Below are 22,440 nucleotides of genomic sequence, written 5' to 3' on the forward strand. Positions count from 1 at the left end.
AAGTGTACCTGTTGTATGGAGTATTTCAGACTTAGCTTAATGGTGGAAATCACTAAAGATTAATGAAGAGATACTCCTTTCCTTGACTGCATAAAATTTCTAGACCTGGAGCACACTGGAGCCAATACACTAGTGGTATTTAGGCAGTCACTCATATGAGCAGGCAAAATTTTGTTGCACAAAATGGTGTCCAGCCCTAGTACCCTCTACTAATGGTGGTGGTGGTGTTGGGAGCCCTGAAGCAGGTAGCATCTTCGAGGTGTGAGGATTTAGAACCTCGGGAAGGAGCCTACATATGTAGAACAGTCTCCCCACTTAAGACCTTCCTCATTGAAGATAGGCATGTGACTGAGGGGCACTGAGTACATTCCAGCTCTTCCCTTCATTCAATTTCAACCAAATACATCTTGCGATAATAGCTGGTTCAGATGTGCAGCCTTATATAGGGAAGCTTTAGTAGTGATTATTTTCTTGTTGGCTATAGAAACACACAGTGTCGTATTTGTCCCCTCCCCAAACAGAAATACCCATGCTTAGGTACCAGTGCTGGAAGGAAGGATGTCCTGTTGCTCCTGTAAAAAGCCTAAACAACTTGGCTTTTTGCTGCCTGTGGTAATAACTGCTTGGTCTTGTACTATTGCTATTGGCTACTGTTTCATATTCCTGCCAACCTAGCAGTTCGAAAGCATGTCAAAGTGCAAGTAGATAAATAGGTACCGCTCTGGCGGGAAGGTAAATGGTGTTTCTGTGTGCTGCGCTGCTCTGCTTTGCCAGAAGCGGCTTAGTCATGCTGGCCACATGACCCAGAAGCTGTACGCCGGCTCCCTTGGCCAATAAAGCGAGATGAGCACCGCAACCCCAGAGTCGTCCACAACTGGACCTAACAGTCAGGGGTCCCTTTACCTTTACTGTTTCACATGAGCACACAGCTACCTCCGATGGAACTTAATCAGAGCAGATTAGCATCACAGCAGTCAAAAATGGTCTTGTGCACATAACTATACACTTTTCTTACTTATATAGTCAGCTAGATCATTTCCCTCCCATGTTGTACTTCTGAGGATAACAGCAAGAGTAAGAGTTATGGTTGGGGAAACTCATAAATCTAACGGCAAAGTTGGATTGTGATTTCTCCAAAAGAATTAGGCTGCTCTGATCCCATAGCTTTTGCTTTTCTGAATCCTTACTTGGGAGCAGGGCTATCTTGGGGAGGACTGGAAAAAAAGAATGAGAAAGTGATGTCATGGCTTGGCTGGGCTCAGTTGTTGGGGCAGCGAAGGCTGGTTTATAATGTAAACACTGTTAAAATGTTTATCGTTGCTTTTGTCATTTTCCTTATTTGTCGAGTAATCTTGAAGAGAATGAAAGGTTTTCTGGTGCAGCTTAGTGACTGGAGAGATTTCCATAAAAAGGCACAGACATTGCTTTGAGGAGCAGGAAGGTTTCTCAGTTGGCAATGGCAAGTGAGGCCTGACCTTTTACAGGGAGAAAATATTGACCTAAATCATTCCCTATCGGGGATGGGAAAGCAATCTCAGTCTCCTGCAACTTGCCACTATAATTTTCTTGCTTAATTGTACATACTTCTGTGCAGCTGAGTGTGAAAAGATAAATTGCATAAGCAGGTATTAATGCATTTAGTGGAATTTTAAGGAGGGTCTTGTTTGCCAGAGTTCATATATGCATCTAGCTGCCTTATTTGTCACTGTTACAAAGTTTAACCCACCCACCAGAATTGAGTTTGATAATATCTGACATCATCTAAGAGGGGAAAGATATTTTTTGCATTAGTTCTCTGTGTGGCTTAATGAAGCTCAGGAGTATCAGAGGACAGAGCAGGTTTCTTAGTTTAGTTCCTTTCACAGCCTCTGTGCTTTGTACTGCCCATTTCTCTCCCAAGCTCAGATTTATTTACTTATAGAATCATAGAATGGTAGAGTTGGAAGGTACACCAAGGGTTATCTAGTCGAACCCCCTGCAATGCAGGAATCTGAACGAAAGCATCTCAACAGATGCCCACCACCTCTCATGGGAGTCTGTTCCACTGTCGAACAGCTCTTACCGACAGAAAGTTATTTCCAGTTTTGTGTTGGATTCTCCTTTCTTGAACTTGAATCCATTGGATCAAGTCCTATCCTCCAGAGCAGGAGAAAACAAGCTCCGTCTTCCGTGTGACAGCCCTTTAGATATTTGAAGATGGCTATCATATCTCCTTTCAGTCTCATTATATTTATATCGCACATCTTGTGTGAACCACACTGAGATCTTGTGATGAAGTGTGGTATATAAATCTAATAAATAAATAATAAATAAATGATAACAATCTTCTTCCAAAGGAACCAGGGAAAACATATAAACACTAAAACAATACAATTAAAACTTCTGGGGGAGGGGAACAGTTAAAAGCTTCTAATCAATAGAAAAAAATCTTTAAATTTGGTCTCATTATATTGGTTTTGGCCAAATCCTGATATAAATATCAGCAGTTTTTAATTTGTTCATCCACCTGTACTTGCCTGGCCTTTCCTTTCCTTTTCCCTTCCCTTCCCTGACAGAGACAGCAGGCAGGTCTACCTCCAGCACTGACCCCCACATACCAGGAACCGGGGTGGGGACCCCCTTGCACATTCTGTTGCTTGGCAGAAAACTTTGCCAAAGCAGCCAGATAAAATGAGGGTGGAATTGTTCCATCACACTCACCGTGGCATTGCGTACTTGGTAGGACCACACATGAATGCATAATTGATCTCAGAAATAGATGAGATTTTTCATATGAATGAAATATGAAAATTGCTTAATTTTGTCAAGTCCAGTTCTAAATTGAGCTGGAGAATGTGTGCTTCACCTATCACTAGTTGTTCAGTCTGTTTTCCTTTATTCAATGAAGTTTTGAAATAATTTTGCCACTAAGGCATAGTTTATAAAATAGTAATAATAATAATATTAAAAAACTGGAAAACTTACTTTCTACTATATATATCAAACTGCTCCTTTCCGTTTGCCCCAGATTACAGTCATACCTTGGGTTACAGATGCTTCAGATTGTGCTTTTTCGGGTTGCACACCGCGCCAAACCTGGAAATACCGGAATGGATTACTTCCGGGTTTTGGCGCTCGCGCATGTGCAGAAGTGCTAAATTGTGCTTTGCGCATGCACAGAAGGGCCAAATCATGACCCACGCGTGCGCAGATGCTGCGCTGTGGGTTGCGAACATGCCTCCCGCACGGATCACATTCGCAACCCAAGCACCCACTGTACATACATTCTCCCTCCCTCCCTCCCTCCCTCCCTCCCTCCCTCCCCTCTTCTTCCCCCACCCTTTCATTAAATGTGGCACAGTGGACCACAAGTGGGAGGCATTATATTTTTCTTAGATTTTTACTCCATTTTTTCCTCCTTCGTTTCTTTGTCTCATTTGATTGTTATAAACCAGCTGTATGTTCATAAACCAGCTGTACGGGTGGAAACCTGGGTTATTTTATGTGTGTTGTATAAGCCTGTTACATGTTTTTACTTACACAAAAAGTAATAAAATACTTGGAACAAGGAATTAAGTATTCTACTAAGCAAGTTGATGCAACTTCCAAAGGCTTGTGAACTTAGTTTTTCAAAGTGATTAGTCAAAGAATTGTAGAATATACAGGCGATCCTTTATCAGATTCTCTGCTTCTGAAGTCTCTTTTTACTATGTTTATTTAATATTTACTATCGTTGTAATATTTGCTCATAAAATAACATCTTTCAAAGAGAACATATCGACTAAAACAACAGTATTACATGAGAATGGTGGTGGTTTTTTTTTTTTTTTTGGTTTTTTGTTTTGCATTGCCATACAATATTTACTGTGCCTGGAAACTGCAACACATTTTTCAGTCATCCTGCTGTGGTTTGATGATTTGTTTGCTTTTAAAATGAGTTTTGTTTTGTTAATGCCTCCGTCTGTTCTTGAGGGGCAAGATAAAGATCTATGATGTTCTTAGAGAAGCCGGGGTTTGACCCATTTGGCTCCCAACACCAACAGCTTGGAGTTTAAAACCTGTGAGTGTTCATACTTCTCTCTACACATCTACAGATTCACAGCTGTAGTCATAAGTTGCTTCTGGTGAATGTTTGTGAGATAGAAGCCACTCCTCCTATTAGTTCTCATTGAATCAAGAAAGCTCAGAGGAGAGAAGGCTACCTCACTCTTTGTACCTGGGTGGAGAGCCTTTCTCTAGGCCTCTCACATTTACAGAGCCTTGCAGAAGGTAAAAAACTATCCTTGCCAACTCCCCAACCCCAGCGATTCAGACACGGATAGCCCTCCACCCATACTGAATCTTCTATGTCAGTTAGGAAACAGGTGAGAGATGGCAGTGGGGCAACCATAAATAATAAAGGCTGGTTACCAGGTCCAGTCTAGACTTGTGGACCTCATTGAGTCTCTTAGGAGTTATCAAGTTTGGCAGAAGGAATAGCCACATCACACTTGTCTATCATTGGCCACTATATACCTCTGTTAATAGGCCTGAATGTGAAGATTCAGAAGCAGTTTGGTTCATTACTGTCCCTTGTGCATTATTTCACATGATGACCTTAACTCCATTATTTCTTTTCTTTTCTTTCCAGACTGTCAGTATTTGAATAGACCACATCATGCGTGAGTACAAGCTAGTGGTCCTTGGCTCAGGTGGCGTTGGGAAGTCTGCTTTGGTGAGTTGGGTCTTGATTTTTTTTAATCGTCATGACCATAATCATACAAATAATATTATCAAAAACACAGTCTTGAAATGCTCGACCCTGGGTGTTAATGCCACAATTAATAATTTGCATTTGGCGTACAAACCAAAGAAATCAATGACTTTTAATAGGTGTAAGTGTAGGAGGAAAAAGCTGGCCTGAGCTTGATGTTGGGGAATTCTAGAGAAGGGTGGCAGTGACTGGGAGGGTTTCTTTGAATTCTGCAGCCAGAAAAGCCTGCAATCTGTGATTAGACTATTTAGGTGAGGGATTTCCAACTTCCGTTTACTAGGGGGCTACTTTATTCTCTAAAGTGCTCTGGGGAACTAAAACGTGTGTTGTTCTGTACAAGCTGATACCCTCATGAGACTGCCTCCATAAATATTTTGAGTTGTCTAGCAGCAATGACATCTAAATTACGATGTACATATGTTCAGATATAGCATTACAAACGCATATAGATGTCGATAACGCATATAGCATCCAAGGGATATCTACAGTGCCTTGAAGGTTGAGATTTTACTACTTTTCCTCGCAAGTGAAATTTTATACAAACCTCTAAGCAGGCCTTGATTAAAATCAGGGAGGGGCATCAGGACCAAATAAAATTGGGCTGTGGCTTGCAACTGGCCCAGAAGAAACCAGTTGGCTATCCCTAGTTTAGGTCAGTTTGTCTATGTATGCATTTTTTTGGTAAAATGTGCACATTTTGCTATATGTTATTACACAAAATGTACAGTCTTGGGCTTTGTAAAACAGTCATCACCTTGGGAATAGGGATGGGCCTTGGTTGTGTGGCACAAGAAAGGATTAGGACTTCTGCTGAGAGCTTGTTGAACAACTGGCCATGCTGCTCAGGCTCCTTTTTATTAAACAACGTAGTGGAAAAACAGATTCTGATTAAGTGCTGATCTCTAGGATTCTGGAGAGGTTATGAGTTTTGCTTGGAATACACTTTTTTTTTTTTAAGCTTTGTAGTGTAGTCACAGCCCTGTAACTTTCTAGACTTTGCAACTTGTGCTCTGGCTAACTGTGTCTGAATTGCTGGAGCTGAACTATTGTAGAAAGTTTAAAAATACCACATTTTTAGATGCTGGTAGACATTGCTGGCTATTTTAAATTAGACACCTTCAATTACTGTTCCTCCGTGTTTGCTCTTCTCCTGTTTTTAAGCAGCCTTAAATAAAGTGAGACGTGTGGGGAGCTGGGCTTCAGAGAGGCAATGAATTCCATGTGGTGTAGGTTCTTGTAGCATTCTGTGGCTGATGGTTTGCCATTCTCTGTGACATTGAAGTAGACATGCAGACTAAAAACTGCCATGCCAGGATGGGGATACCATTTTTAGTGGATGCCCACAATATGCTTTAAAATAATAAAACCAGAATGAGAGAACAACTTACACCTAATGAGCACATACATCTTTCCTCAAAAGGGCTTATGCCATGGTGACAAAGCAAGTGAGCAAAGCCAATTTGGCCACTTACTAGCTGTGGACTTGCTTGGTGGCTCTGGAGCAAGGTGTTCTCCTTTGCTATTTTTGTGGGGGCAGGTAATCGTGAGATGATGGACAGAAATACTTAAAATTGTACAACACTTTCCTCTGTACTCTTAACAGCAAAATTCAAACTGTAAAGCAATAGGAATAAAGGTCTTTGATAATCTTTGGAATGTTCCAGCACTCCTGGCTAACTGAGTTGGTGGAAGTATGATTCGTTTGTGTTTTCACATTACTCTTGGTCAAGCATTTCATGCAGAATCCATAGGCAACAAATAGAAATTCAAGGTGCTCCTGGAAAGTCCTGACAGGAATGTGGAACTGTGGTTGCTGACTTAGAAAAGGAGTTTGATTTATTGCACTTCCTATATGGGATAGCAAATGTAGTGAACCAAAAGTCCATTCCCGAGTTGGCAACCGCAGTTTGAAACCCACATTCCCGTCTGTGCACTTTCCCAAACATAAAATGAGTACGATTCAATTTGAAAGTGTCTTTTGAATAAATAACAAGCTCCTCTGAATTAAAACCCTCTTCATCTGATGTCTGAAGTGCTTCTCCTCAGTTGTCACATATGTGCCTGTCAAATATAATCTTACACAAAACACCTACTATGAAAAGGTCATCACAATAGAAGCATCAAGTTACAGAACCTGTGTGTGTCTATATAGGCAAACACACTAAACGTATAGGGGGAGTCTAAACAAAACAGTGCAAAGAGTAGCATTAAGTCTATCACATTTCTGTGCACCAGCCTGCCTCTAAGATATTTTCTGAAAGATAGTCTCTTTGTGGTCAGCTTCAGTGTATCCTGACTTTCACTAACTGGTTTATGAGCATTAAAAATGACAATGCCTGATTGTAATAATTTATTTACTAATTTGGAGAGATAGAAGGTTGTTCTAAACAGAAGAAGGGTATACAGTGGTATCTCGGGTTAAGTACTTAATTCGTTCCGGAGGTCCGTCCTTAACCTGAAACTGTTCTTAACCTGAAGCACCACTTTAGCTAATGGGGCCCTCTGCTGCTGCCGCACCGCCAGAGCACAATTTCTGTTCTCACCCTGAAGCAAAGTTCTTAACCTGAAGCACTATTTCTGAGTTAGCGGAGTCTGTAACCTAAAGCGTATGTAACCTGAAGCGTATGTAACCCGAGGTACCACTGTAGTTGGTAGTTGATGCTTTAAAGTGGATACATGAGAATGATGGGTAATGGAGCTCTTTGTGATGACAGAGCTGAAACCCAGGGTTTGCCCCTGGGTGGTGAGTTGATGCTGGTGAGTGGCTAGTTTAGATTGAGTAGGGGTTGTTGGTAAGGAAATACAGATGTACCGTCTAAGTCCTATAATATGATTCGATTTGCCCAAATGGGCTGCCATCCATTGATAGGTTGGAATGCCTTTATCTGGCAACTGGATAGCTCAGTTGGTGAGACTCTTAATCTCAGGGTTATGGGTTCAAGCCCTATGTTGGGTGAAATATTCCTGCACTGCAGGGGGTTGGACTATATGATCTTCCTGGTCCCTTCCAACTCTACAATTCTGTAAACTGTAGGTGACAAGTGATGTTCTGTCTCTTTCTTTGCTCTGCCTGTCCTGCAATAGTTGGATTTTGCTGAAATCTGTTTTGGCAATGTTGGAATAAGACCTAATAATGCTAGCCATAACATCAGGGGCTCATTCGCACTTGCATATTCCAATATGATAGAAGCCTTCGCCTGCCAACAATATCTTCTTCCTGTTGGGATGAGTAATTATTGGATATAGAAAATAAGAAATCATTATGACTGTCTCCAACTGAACTGAGGGCAGTGGAGGTTAAGGCAGTCAGGACTAAGAACCAGTTAAATGAGGTGAAGGTTGCTATGACAACAGCTTACCTGGTAGGAAGGTATTGGGAAACCAATAATTGACAACAGCTTATGTTTGTGTAGTTGTCAATTCATAGATGATTTTGGTTTCTCTCAGTCTCTCATATCTCCAGATGTTCAGTTCCCCACATTTCCACATCAGTTTGCAATTAAAATGAAAGTCTTTATGAATATGCCCATTTTCTATGCAATTTTGCCTAATATATACATTTTTGCAAAGCGATTTCCCTTATATAATGCATTTTTGTAAATTTTCACTAATGTATGCATTTTAAAGCACACTTTGCCCCCATTGCATGCATTTTTGTACACATTACTTTGCTGAACAATTACACTACAAAATTTGGAAAAGTGCATTTTAATTATTATTTTTTAAGGCTGTGTTTTGGTCTGCGGACCGAACTGAATTTCTTCCCTATCTGTACGTATCTGTACAATGCAGATGTGTTGGCCAGGACAAGGCAGATGCTTATGGTGTTCAGTGTTCACTGTTTCCACTGCTGTGGCAAAGCGCTGTGTACTCAAGTTGAGTATTTTGCATAAAATGTTACTTAATCACAGACGCTCTGCCTTAAAGCTACACTTGATTATTTACCTACAAGTTTTTGTTGCTTCTGGTTGTGTCATTCACCATGGCTGACAAGTGTCCTTGGTTTTTCTGCAGCCAAGGTTGGAATCCTGCGCTGTGATATCAAGCTTCTTAATGAGAAGCTGACTTGATAGTTGCTTTGATTAGTATGCTGAATAAGAACATCCTTTATTAGTGGTAGGTTTTGCTTAATCTTCAGGGGAATAGAATGTTTTGCTGGGCAAGCTTTACATATCTTGTCATTTATTTTAATTCAGGAAGACATTCTGTGCACATCCCAGTAGCCATGTTGGTCTGTTGCCGCCAACCCACAAAGAATCCTTTAGAAGCCTAACGTTTATTACAGCATAAGCTTCCATAGACCAGGGACTACTTCGCCAGTTGCTTAAAGTGCTATTCTCAGTTGGCAGGTACATATGCACATAGACATAGAGAGAAAATGTAAATGGTCAGGTGAGCGGGAAATGCAGAGCAATGCAAAACACAGTGCCATTAAATATTAAATAGTCTACTAACCATTCACAACACCAGTAGCTGATAATGACATCCCCAATGTCAGGATGCTTGTTTTGTTAACACCTGTCCATGCCAGAGATGACGAAAATGAACTTCTCGACATTTTGCAATTCAGCATTTTCATTCTGAAGTAGGCAGGTATACCCTCGTTCAATAATGTCTCTAAGTTCAGGTGAACAATAGTGAGACCTGAGAGGTTAAATTATTCTCTGCCCATTTCCTGAGTATTGGCATTTCTGAGGTCGTGTTTATGCCCATATATTCTTGATGATAATAGGCTTCTATCATCTGCCAGCAATGCCTTCCTGTTTTCTACATTAGGACAAACAAGTAAGTCTTGATATAAAAGAATAAACTTATAACAAAGAAGGCACTGGTTGAAAACTTAAGAGCAAGCAGCCCCATAATTTGGGCACTGCCACCTTGAAGACCCTGTCTGGACAATTAGCTTCCTGTTATCCCTGGTTCCTATACATGCATTTGAAGTAGCTGCATGCAACTGAACTATGGGTTGCATTCATTCTAGCACTAATGAGATTGTTCTCTCCGGGCAAGGTTTTCTGCATGCCTGGAAGAACAATATTTCCTCTTCTCCCCCTGCACACAGTTCTGGGGGTTCTTCTGAACCTCTGGAGCAGATTTGGGGAGGGTGTGGTGGGAGGAGACAGGATTAAGTCCCATTGCATTAACAGGATTCCTTGCGCTGGTTTTTATTGCCACAAATTAGTTGACTACAACCCTATGTATGTAAAACTGAAGTAATCATATATTGTGTCCTTGTTCACACCTTCCGTTCCCTTTTTTGTTTCCCTCTGCCAATTTTTTAAAATTGCAAGCTCCTTGAGGTGGGAGACCAGTGTTTCTTCCACTCTGTAAATCACCATTCATGCTGATGGTGCTGTATAAAGAACAAATTCCTGCTTCCAGATGTTTGTGCTACAATAAGCTAATGTTTAAAGTACTTTGGGGCTCTTTGTATTTTCTCATATGCATTTTTATTTTGCCTTAGTATCTGAAAGACCTGATGTGATTGATAAATTACTTGTTTGCTCCTAAAGGGCATGTGAAATACAGAATGTTCTGAGTAGTTAAATAATGTACTCTTATTTAGCAGACTGAGGGAGGGCCGTCTTTGTACATATAGCCTAGCAGCTTCCTGTGTTTAAAACGTAAGTGAGATCTCTGTGGCTTTTTAACCATTTGCAAATGAGATTAAAATCTGTAGGTCTTGTTAAAAAATGAGAAATGAATATAAGAAACAAGAATAATGAAATCGTGTTGCGTTGTCAATAAATGACTTTTGGGTTCTTTGCGGATTGACTTTTGCTCTGATTGAGCTTTAAAGAGCGGGCTTTCGCAGAGAAAGCTGCAGAGCAAAAAAGGGGGCGCTCATACATGGAGCTTTAACTAGTATACTTTGTCTAGAAAGAGCGGAATAAAGGTAAATTTGGATAAGCCCTTAGATTATAGGCTTTAGGCAAAGCTATCAGGTCTCCATACCACATTTTGGTCTAATCATCACCCTCCTAACCTCCTTTGCAGTTCGAAAGGTTTGGGATCAATAATATCATCCTGGGGTACCTTTATATATGGACTTTCCATTGCTTTGTGCATTAGTAGATGCCTTGATCTTTTTTCTAGGAGGCAGTGTGTAGGTTGTGCTAGGCTGAAAGAATGACTTTTGAATGGTGCCTCCCTTCCTCCATTGAACATGAAAGCTAGAAAATTGTTTTCTCCCTTGTTAAGAAATCATTGGAGCATTCAGCACTCCCCCACCCCACAAATACAATGATGCCTTTTGCAGATAACTGGCCTTTCAAAATCTGAAACCACTTATTAGGAGCTATAGTGCTTGTGTTTCTTGTCATCATGAGAAAAATCCCAGCTTTGACCCTGAACAAAACAGGCTGTTGTTTAAAGGCTGTTTGCAATTTCTTAGAGCCAGTAGCTGGGAAAGACATTTGCACGAGTCACTGCAGAAAAGGTGGCTGTTATATTTTTTAAAGGGAACTACTTGATACCTGCAGGTGCACGTGTACACACTGCAAAAATTGATCACATTCCACAGAAGGGCAGAATATTCTTGAGAATTAAGAAAGCCCATTCAGTAGTCAAAAATGGTCTTGGGAAACCTTTGTTTGAGACCCTGTGTGTGCATGCTGGTCTTGGGCAAATCTGCAAAGCATATGGCTCACCTCCTAGTGGACTTCCGGGTGTGTGTGTGTGTGTGTGGAATAGGGATTGTTACAATAAAACACTTTTAGCAAAAGGCCGATGCAATTTACATCATTGGTCTTGCTAAATGCCTCGCAGGTGTTAGTTGGTTTAGAACCTCATCTCTCTCTCCCCCCCCCCCCCCCCGACGGTGCTACAAATGTTTAAATATAATTAAACACGTTGTGAATCTGAAGCACAGAAATTGTTACCCATGTTCAGTCATGTAGCTGGGTTTTAGTTTAGAACCAACTTCATATAGCCTGGTTCACATGTAACAATCAGGTCCTGGTTTGTAAGCCTTTTGGAATGAGTTGCTGGTGGGCCACTGAACTGCAGGCAGCAACTTCTCAGCGAAGAACCTTCTGGCCAGGACAGGCAGGAATATAAGAGAACTAGCTATTCCAGTTGAGCAACAAGGTCTTCCTAAATTCTGTCGTGCCCCTGCAGTATCTCATTGCCCTTCGGCCTTAACTTCTGGTTTGCTTTTCTCTTCTGGTTTGTCCGTCCGGATGTTACTGCCCTTTGGAGACTTCCCAAGACTTTCCTAGTGTCACTGGAGTGTCTGCGTAACATTGGGGATCCTTACCTAAGTTAGGGACAGTTGTAAGCAATTAGGTTAGGCTACCTACCAAGGCCAGCCAAGGGGAGCCTTTTTCTTCAGTTGGTGGCTTCCTGGTGAAATTGCCCTGTTACATGTACTTGCCTCTTTCAGTGCTCTTCCAGTATGTTTGGGGAGCAAAATCTACACTTTATGCTCCCTTTTGCTGCAATAGCCCTGTTTCGTTTAAATATCTGCACATACTCACTTTAATGCAAAGCTTTTAAAAAATAGCATCCCATGTGAGTTTCTGTGGTGTTTTATATTACTGCATATGCTCAGTGCGAGAGGAATAGCGGTGGACTGTAGCAGTTTTCCATGAGTGGGACAAATGACAACCCCCAGGCAGCAGGTCAGGGTTGTGTGGTACTTCACAGTTTAGCACTACCATGTAAACTGTGGTAAATAATGCAGATTGCCCCAACCTATAGAGAGTTAGCTTAATGAAGCTTTTTCTTTAAACCATTCTCATAAGTAGCTGGAGAAGAGACATTTTCACCCTGAAATCTGCATAAATTCGTTGAAATGGGGTTTGAGTATCAGTTATGGATTAAGCACTTGAAGGAGACTTATACTGTACCTTTTAAACCTGTACTTTTACCTGCATTGATTTTCCTGTTTCACTAACTAGGCATCAGTTTGAGAATAAGATTGGGAGAACCAAGCGAAATGTCTGTGCTTTGCAAACGCTTTGCGCGATTAGCCCGTTGAATAACTTCAGTTGTAGGCAGCTGGCTGACCCTCTCTGTGTGTTCTTTTCCCTTTCTTGTTTTTCTTTCCAGACTGTACAGTTTGTTCAGGGAATTTTTGTTGAAAAATATGACCCCACAATAGAAGACTCCTACAGAAAGGTAAAGTATGAAGCTGTGATTTTCTCCACCCACTCTCAGATCAGTAACTTTAAGACTCCCCTCGCCCAGTTTTTCCCCTCTTGGTGTAGAATTCATGGCCTCCTCCCACAACACGATCAGTCTATTATTAGGATCATATTCCTAATAGTGTGTTGCTAATTCTTCCCAAGAGAATAATTACATGATTGTCTATCCCAGGGCCCTCCAGATGTTGTTGGACTCCAATTTACATCAGGCCACGCCAGCATGGCCAACAACAGTTGTAGTCCAACAGCATATGGAGGACCACAGACTCTCTACCCCTGGTTTATCTTGGGCTTGTTTTGTCTTTGATATAGAGAGGGCCAAATCTGGATGTGGACTGTGGCATGGTAAATTGGGGACAGCCCTTTCCCTATGTCTTTTTCCTACCAAGAATTACTCCAGAAATTGCTGGTTTCCCCCAAAATTGGTACCTTCAGGGTCAAATGGTTTCTATGGTGGTCGTGGGTTGGGAAAGCAGCATGGGAAAGATGAATCTTCCCCTGCTCCCTGAATGCTACATTCCCAATTCAGAGAGGGCCTCCCTGTGGTTGCATTTCCTTTTTATTTATTTATTTTAAAAAAGCACAATCACTAAGCCCAGGACAGAGAAACTTGGTCAGCACCAGTTGAGTCTGGGCCTGATACACCATCCAGAGCATTCTAGGTAATCGGGTCTAATGCCATGCAGCCTTATTTCACAATGCCAAACTAAATGTAAGTCAATTTTAAGCTACTTGCTGTTAAAAAAAGCAACATACTAAGTTTAATAAATAATAACTAAGTATTTTAAGTCAGCGTTTGCAATTCCTTGGCATTTGTGGATTTTATAAGTTTTGGAGAAAAGCCCCAAGTTTTTTGCTTAAATTCCATTAAAAGAACAAGAACAACAGCGTTCAACTCAACTCTTCACTCCGATTTCATAACAGGATATAAATCAGAAGCCAAACGTTTTGGATAACCCTATGAAGAAGTGTTTTTATTGTTGTTGCCCTGCAGTTTCATTGTGGATACTTTTAACTTAACCATAATATTTGCATGCAAAAGATTCCAGGTTCAATCACCTCTTGTACAGAAATAAAAGACTCTTGTCTAAAGCTTTTTTGGAAGGCCCTGCCAGTCACAATAGATAAAGTGAGCTAGGTGAAGCAAAGATCTGGTTCATTATAAGGCAGCTTCCTGTGTTCCTAGATTACAAGCACACCTACACAAATATTTCCTTGATCATATTACATGTCAGTGTTGTTCTATTAAAAATTAAATACTTGCTTGACATCCATTTAGGTATTATAGTTCAGCGGCAGAGCACATATAGAAGGTCACATTTTCACTCTCGGGCATCTCCAGATAGATAGGGTTAGGAAATATTTCTGCCTGAAATCTTGAAGAGCCTCTGACAGTCATATGCAATACCGAGTTCAGTGGACCAGTGCTGTAACTCAGTAGCTTCCTGCGTTCCTAATGGCATACAATGGATACTGGCAGGCAGCACTTGGAGACTGTTAGTGAAAGGACTGCTTGCTCTTTGGGTCTTTTATCTCCTGCCTGCCACGTTCCATCCTTTTGAATGCAACTCCATGTGTACAGTGGAAAAGCTCACAGTAAGGCTTGTTCACATGTACACTGTACACAAGTACAAGCTGTCTGCACACATGTACAAGTGTTTGTGTGTACACTCTTGTTTGTTTTTCTAATTCCTGCTGATTTGTACAGCTCAACAGTTGTGTACACAACACTTGCATAAATTCATGGACTGTAACTTGTGCATAACTCTGCAGCTTAACTGTTTGTGTACACAGGTGGTGCACTATTTGTTTGTAATGCTTAAATGCCCCTATTGCCAGGAGGTTATGAGCAAGCATTAATTGAGTCTCTTCCTCCTGTCCCTTAAGGCTATAATGGTATCTGTCCTTTATTTGTCTTTCAGCAAGTGGAAGTAGACTGTCAACAATGTATGCTTGAAATCCTCGATACAGCAGGGACAGTAAGTGAGATCTATCCTGAAATCTGAAATGCTTAATATTTGAAGGGAACACTAAGAGTGATGCAAGACATGGCTTTTAAGGGGGGGGGGGGGTCCATCTCTTTCTTGCTTATGTTATGTGGCTATAAATAAACCAGCATTTCTTGCCTTTTCTATTATTCCAAGTAGCTCCTTGCACAGTTTATTGAGAACAAACTGAAACATTGTCTTGAAAGTTTTTCATTAGAACTTCATAAAATTTAAAAACATTTTCAGATTTCCAGCACTTTGAAGTTCTAACGAAAAACCCTCTTGTTGAACTTCTCTATTGTTGAAAACAACAACAAATTAAAACATTATGGCAGTTAAAGCTGACAGATAAAGTGTGCACGCTGCTAAACAACTTGTAAAACACATGTACCGATACAATTGCTGCCTTTAAGAGAGACTGCCTATCTGCCTGGCTTTCTTGGGCGTCCGTCCTTTAAAGCTTATAGTGGTTCCTGATGTTCTGAAAAGATTTCCTGAAATCCTTCTGAATCTAAAGACTGCTTCACATCTTACGATAGAAGTGTGTTTTATTTATCACTGTGCATTTAGTATTATCCTCCGCAGCCTACAATATGCGATCTGGGCTGGCTATATAGTTTTTTCATCCTGAGTACACTGTGTTGGGCCCAGGCTGCTGATGCATGTTTCAAGTGAGCTCTGGGTGTATGAGAGAGATGGTGGGGAAGGTGAGAGGGGAGGGGTATGTGTTAAAATACATAGCTGCCTTTCGCAATAGAAGCAGATATTTGGTTGTAAGGTGTGAAGCCACCCTAAACACTTCGAAGCCCTTGTTTTAAATGTCTAACATTGAAAGAAGGATATTTGAGAAAGCCGGTTCCTTTTAAAATTAAATTTATTTTTTCCACTGGATTTCTGCAAGAGCAAAGACTGGAAATTTCCAGTTGCCTATGACCTTTTTATCCCTGTTTAAACCTGAACTTCTTAATGTGTGTATGTTAAACAGCTAATTAAACTAAACAGCTAATTCTTTTTTTTAAAAAAAAAAATTGATTACAGGAGCAATTTACAGCAATGAGGGATCTCTATATGAAGAACGGTCAGGGGTTTGCACTAGTATATTCTATTACAGCACAGTCCACGTTCAATGACTTGCAGGACCTGAGGGAGCAGATCTTACGGGTCAAGGACACGGAAGACGTAAGTAAATGGGTTATTGCTTTTTGAACCATTGGAATCTCTCCCCCCTACCCCCCCAAACTAAACAAGCCAGCATCTGTTTTTTGCACAGTTAATAAGATGACTGAAGAACACTGTTCTAGAATGTTTTGTATGATATCATAAATTTCTCTATTTAGATATTTTGGAGACTATTCATATGGACATTACTGGACGGTTAGTCAGAAATGCTCTGTATCCCAAACTGGGATTGAACTCTGGAAAAGTTCAAGTCCCATAAGAAGCGGCTTTTTAGTAGAATACGCCAGTGTACAAGCCCAATTCCTCCCGCTCAACCTTTTGTCACTGAAATGGCTACATATGGTGCCAGGTTTTTAGAAGGCTCAGTAACTCCCATTATGACTTGCTGTTTAAAATGGGTTTTGTGGCTCTTTGGTAGAGATTTTGTTTCTGGCTGCCATCAGGTGGAAAAACACAGTTTTCTAGTTGTGTGATAATCTGGATAATCAAAATAGCTGTGCTCAAAAGTCCACACTGGTTTTTTCCTAAAGAAAATATTACAAACTTAATTAGTAGACTAAAAATCTTAGTACTACAAAACTTCCTTTGCCGCATGATAGTTTAAATGTGCTTAGATGTCTAGAAAGTGGAGGTAATGTAAATGTTTTAGTATTTTAACTTGTGCATATTTTAAAATGACTAACCTGTGAACCTCCTCCTGTTGTTGGTCTGCATCTCTCATCAGCACCAGCCAGGATGGTCAATAGTCAGGGGTGATGCAAGTTTGTTTGGGAACACAAGGGAACAGGGCACAGGTTAGCCACCTTGGCCTAGGTTCATCTTTTACTGTAATATGTGAAAGACTTTCAGTTGGCTGGACTGAGCGCCAACTCAGGCAGCTGACTTCCTATATGGTTTATCACCTTTTAAGCAGGGATTCCACCAGTAATCATGCAGGAGATCTATACCTGGATGACTTTGCCGTCAATTACTATTGCACAGCTGTTAAGTGGCTATGCAATTCAAGCTGATGGGCTTTGCATTGTGCTGTCAGTTCCATGGCATCATGCTGTAGGTTGTGATGTTGCGCATGGATGTTTTCATTGTTTACAGATACCACCATCACCACCACATATGTTAAGAGCAGCCCTGTTTAATCAGGATCCTACCAAATGTCCACCTAGTCCAGCTTTCTGTTTCTTAAGGCTGCAATTCCTAATAGACTTTCTAGGAAGTAAGTCTCAGCCCATATAATGCAATGAGTGAATGTGCAGGGTGGAACTACACAATGGGTTGGATTCAGCTAAGTAGTTCTGCTAGCAGAAGCCAGCGCAAGCCCCCCACTAGTGCAATGGGTCTTTTGCCCACACACCCCAGTTGGCTCTTGGAGGGTTAGGAGAACCCCCAGAACAGCGGATGAGGGGAGTAGAGGGTAGACTCTTTCATCAGGTAAGCAGAAACCTTGGACCGAGGGAACACTTGTATTAGTGCAATATTGTACTCCTCCCATTATGTGTCCTGCGATATTTGAGTTTTTAAATGACTTGAGTTTTTAAATGCCATCTATTTATTTTAAAAAAATTCTATCTTTCTCTAATGGGATAGTTGTACATTAAAAAACAGAAAACAATAGACAGTAAGAAAACTCATGATTTAACCTCTGAGGCTGCCCTTGGAAATGGAAGACCATTATTTTGGGGGGTGGGGGTGGGTAGGGAGACTATTTTGTCTGAATCAGTAGCAGCAAATACTGTCACAGAAGTTAATAACATCCATTTGCACTGTAAAACCTGTGACCTAGCAAATTATTGTGCTAACCAGGAAGTGTTACTTTAGCATCAGCTCTAGCTTACTCTTTTGATTTGGGCTCTTTGTTAGTCCAGAAAATCAGTGGACAGAATTGGTATGTCTGTCCAACCCATTGTATTCAGATAGTTATTCATGAAATATCTCTCCATAGATGAATAGGTAGCTACTATCCAATACATGTGGATAGGAAGATCTTAACTGTGTTTAAAAGTAGTTTAGCCACATATTTTTATTCTTCAGTTTTCATATCTTTGCTGATCATTATCTCTGGCTTTATTTTTCTCTTTTCCCGTAATGTTTTTGAAACCCTCTTTGATACACAAATCTTGGTTACGTTTTTTTAAAAAAATTAAAATGAACGATCTTTTAGATGAGGGATTATGTTCATCTTAGAAGCTGATTCCTTTCTTAGCATTTAAGTCAAAACACTGTGATATGCAGCAACTTACACTGTTTGAGGTTACACATGTACCCTGTTTGAGGTCAAATAAATCATACCCCTCATTCTAACTACACTGTAGTTACTATTTTTTAAAAAAACTTTTTGTGTTAAGTGATAGCTTCCAGATTTTAATATGCTAAATGTTTTTCTTTCCTTGTTTTAAACGAAGTATGGATTTCATTTCTTTTATCAGGATAGTAGCTTGTATAGTAGCGGATTTAACTACACCTGTTTGGGGGGGAAATCACAAGAAATGTGTTTCTTTTTACCTGGAACTGAGCATCCATGAATAAGAGAGTGTGCTCAGAAATTTAGCAAATATTAGAACTGTTGCTAATTATTTATAAACGAGAAGTATATGAGGTACTTTCCTTCTGGAAAGTGCAAACTTTGCTGTGCGGGTGTGTGTTTTAAATACTCAAGGAAACAGAATGGTGTGCACACCCATTATCAGCAGTTTTGTGTGTGTAGCGCTTTTAGATAGCTCAGGCGAAACAGGATGTGTCTCTGTGCGTGTGTGTTCAGGGTTTGCAATTAAAGTTTTAATGTCCAGCACGCTGCCAAACAGTTCAAAATAAGAACATAAGGATTGCATAGCTGTCTTTGCATTTCATGACTCTGAGGCCCCATTTCTGGAGTTGAGAAGGCATTTATTGCCTAAGCAGGACAAATCACTGGGGCCAATACATACAACGTATTTCTTGGGAAGTGATGTACATCCTGTTGTATAAATTATGTTAAATTGAAAAGTAGCTACTGCCTATCTGAGGGTTTGAAATGTCAACTCTGTGTTGTTGTAGAAACTGACATTAAGATAAGTGCTTGTGGAAATAGATTGTGTGTCAATGAACCTTCCAGACTGTGGTATCTCCATTTCTTTGATAGTTGCCATGAGACGGTTTAATTATCAGTGTGATGTAGCCATGGTAAAGACGGGTACAAAATGGTTTGTTTGCTTACTTTCTTGCAGGTACCTAATGCATAATTCAGTCATTTATCCTCAAAATGTACTTTGGATTTCTAATTTGCAAGGAATATAGGGGTTTTGTGTCCAAATAATACAGATTTATGGCACAGTGAGAGCTGGACCATAAAGAAGGCTGATCGCCGAAGAATTGATGCTTTTGAATTATGGTGCTGGAGAAGACTCTTGAGAGTCCCATGGACTGCAAGAAGATCAAACGCATCCATTCTTAAGGAAATCAGACCTGAGTGCTCACTGGAAGGACAGATCGTGAAGCTGAGGCTCCAGTACTTTGGCCACCTCATGAGAAGAGAAGACTCCCTGGAGAAGACACTGATGCTGGGAAAGATGGAGGGCACAAGGAGAAGGGGGCGACAGAGGACGAGATGGTTGGATAGTGTTTTCGAGGTTACCAGCATGGGTTTGACCAAACTGCGGGAGGTAGTGGAGGACAGGGGTGCCTGGCGTGTTCTGGTCCATGGGGTCACGAAGAGTCGGACACGACTAAACGACTAAACAACAACAATGGCACTGTTCTAATATATATATATCGTATTCAGTGATTGGGCACTAGCCTGATCCCCAATTTCCCCACCCTTCACAGGCCAACTTTGACAAGTGGGTAGGTTCAGCCGCCTGTCAATCTCTTATTATCATAATGATGTCAGGTGATTGACTTCTGTTGAAGTTCAAAGGGGATCACTGTAACCACTGATCTATACCCTCCTTTAAAGGTACACTGATTGCAACTGGCAATGCGCCTTCAGAGGGGCTAGTTCTGCTTCCTCAAATCAAACCTTTTCCACCCTTTGCAGAGGAAGAAAGCTTCATTTTAGGAAGTCGTTTGAAAGCAGATTGCTTAAAACTGAGACAATGACCCACCTCAGTGTGTCAATTTGAGTGGAGCTTCCTCTTGGCGCCGATCAGCTGTTCATGGCTGACAGGGAGCTCAACTTGCAAAAGAACAATTGAGACCTCACTTTAAGTTCCCAATTGTTTCTTTGTCACAGCAATAGTACCTGATGCCACATGGGATGTCAGGTGTGAGGCAGATGGAAATGGCTTTTGGAGAAGAACCATGGAAGGTTCCCTATTGCTGGTGTTAGGACAGTTTTTGAAAAGTTCAGATTCTGCCTTACTTTTCAATATGATGGAACTCCTTTTTTAATGTATTCAAAAACTTCTCACATTTTTGCTTCTTGAAACATGTTATCAGTAGCAAGCAATAATGTGTAATCAATCTGTTAAGCAAAAGCATGAAAAACTAAGAGTAGAAAATTGCTCCAGATGTAACGGGGGGACGGGACTCCTTCATTCTAGAGACTGCTAACGTTGGTCAGCGAGTATTTTTGCAGGTCTGCTCAGACTAAGCACACAGCTTTGAATGCCATCTATTAATAACTCTCTTATTCTTTCTGTGCAGGTTCCCATGATTCTGGTTGGCAATAAATGTGACCTGGAAGATGAACGTGTAGTTGGCAAAGAACAGGGACAGAACTTAGCAAGACAGTGGTGTAACTGTGCCTTTCTAGAGTCATCTGCAAAGTCGAAAATCAATGTTAACGAGGTAACTATTTATCCTCAAAATGTACTTTGGATTTCTAATTTGCAAGGTATATAGGAATTATCTGAAGAAGTGTGCATGCACACGAAAGCTCATACCAAGAACTAACTTAGTTGGTCTTTAAGGTGCTACTGGAAGGAATTTTGTTTTGTTTTGACCAACACGGCTACCTATCTATAAGAGGTAACTATTGGTTAATCTTTCACAAGGCAGCACACAATCCCTTTTTATAGGCTTGGGTTTGTGTATATATGTATGTACACCATCCCCTCGTGTAAATATTCCTATAGTCCTCTTAGACTGAACATTTGCGCAAATCAAAAGCCTACGTTTCGGTGGATCCTTTCTGAAGGCTCACATAAAAGATACTGTTTTTGCATCCCCGCCGTTGTGCTGTTTTGGTGACTGAAGTGCATTTGTGCAGAGCGAGATACCCAGTGCAAAACCTGCAGGGTTTCGGTGTTCGCTTTTCTGATCTGTCAATATGTGATTCACTCTGTTATTGTGTTACCTTAGAGAAAACTAATCCCTTAGCCGAGAGCTCTTCCTCAATCATTCCGAACGCTGCTTTACTGTGGAACTAGATGTGGTGCGTGAGTGGTCATGTTTGCATGCTGAGCACCTGTGCAAATAGGTGTGCCACGCACTGCATTTTAATCTCGCAAGACCCAGAGTTCAAACTAGAGCCGTGTCATTTAGAAAAGTGCTTTATGCAAGCTCAATGCACCTAAACGAAAGGCAGACCGTGGGGTTTCTGTTAGGTAAGCACCGTAGGGCAGATGAATCTCTGCAAAAAGCAAGGCATAAAAGACGAGAAACTCAAGTAATAGAGCAAAAAAGCCAGAGCGGCACTGATTGGAATGGGGAACGTTTGTAGAGCTTAAAATTTGGACTTAGCGCTAATATGTTTGGTAGCAGTGAAAAGTGTTCCCCATTTCAAGCCTCTTTTAGAGCTGGTGATCTGAAAGTCTTGTCTCTTCGGAACAAGGGCAATTAGTGAATCAATTGGCAAGGATTGTGCCCATGACCAATGAAGAAAGCATCGTGTTCTGGATCGGTTCTGTTTGCCCACAGTCATGTCTCGATTAGCTGAGTCGTGTCATGTCCCCATCGCATTCACTACATGGTCTCTGATTATATGGGCTCATGTTGGGTCGAGAGACACTCTTCTCCGCCTGCCTCCCCCCTCCATGTTGCCCAAACAGGGTGACAGTGAGGAAACAGCAGAGAACAGGTTTAAAAACCTGGCCATTGTGTGTTTGGTGTGGAGTGGGGATATTTTCTTTGCCCTGCTTTCCTGCTCTTGATATTTTTAGCCCCAAAGTCCAAGTGGGAGATCATTTAATGCAGCCCTATAAGCATCCGCTGGAGTGATTCTCTCCATCCCCAGTGATGAAGCTGTGAATCACATGAGCTCTTGTGATACGTTCAAGTACCTATCATACATAAAACAATTTCCAGAGGAACTGTTGAACAAGTCTTCAAGGTGCCACAAGAGACACTTTGTTTTATATAGTTTATATGAGAAGTCAACAGCACTGAAGTTGATGGCTGACTGGGTGCTTCATTTGACAGTATGTAGCATCTGCTTCCAAATGACTGAGAACTGCCCTGGGCAGCAGAGCTGCTTCACGAA

At 41.0% G+C, this 22,440-nt stretch overlaps 1 protein-coding gene across 3 annotated transcripts in view; it reads left to right on the plus strand.

Annotated features, from left to right (window-relative positions):
- Positions 1–22,440, plus strand: part of RAP1A (RAP1A, member of RAS oncogene family) — a 93,188-nt gene that overhangs the window by 63,904 nt on the left and 6,844 nt on the right. For all 3 annotated transcript variants that reach the window (XM_077929058.1, XM_077929059.1, XM_077929060.1), the window contains exons 3-7: positions 4,610–4,693; positions 12,785–12,853; positions 14,802–14,858; positions 15,906–16,046; positions 20,664–20,807. In XM_077929058.1, coding sequence (XP_077785184.1) covers positions 4,637–4,693; positions 12,785–12,853; positions 14,802–14,858; positions 15,906–16,046; positions 20,664–20,807 — 468 coding nt within the window. In that variant the 5' untranslated portion in view covers positions 4,610–4,636. The remainder of the gene's footprint in view (positions 1–4,609; positions 4,694–12,784; positions 12,854–14,801; positions 14,859–15,905; positions 16,047–20,663; positions 20,808–22,440) is intronic.

The sequence above is a fragment of the Podarcis muralis genome, chromosome 5, assembly GCF_964188315.1.
Source record: "Podarcis muralis chromosome 5, rPodMur119.hap1.1, whole genome shotgun sequence".
Classification (NCBI taxonomy): domain Eukaryota; kingdom Metazoa; phylum Chordata; class Lepidosauria; order Squamata; family Lacertidae; genus Podarcis; species Podarcis muralis.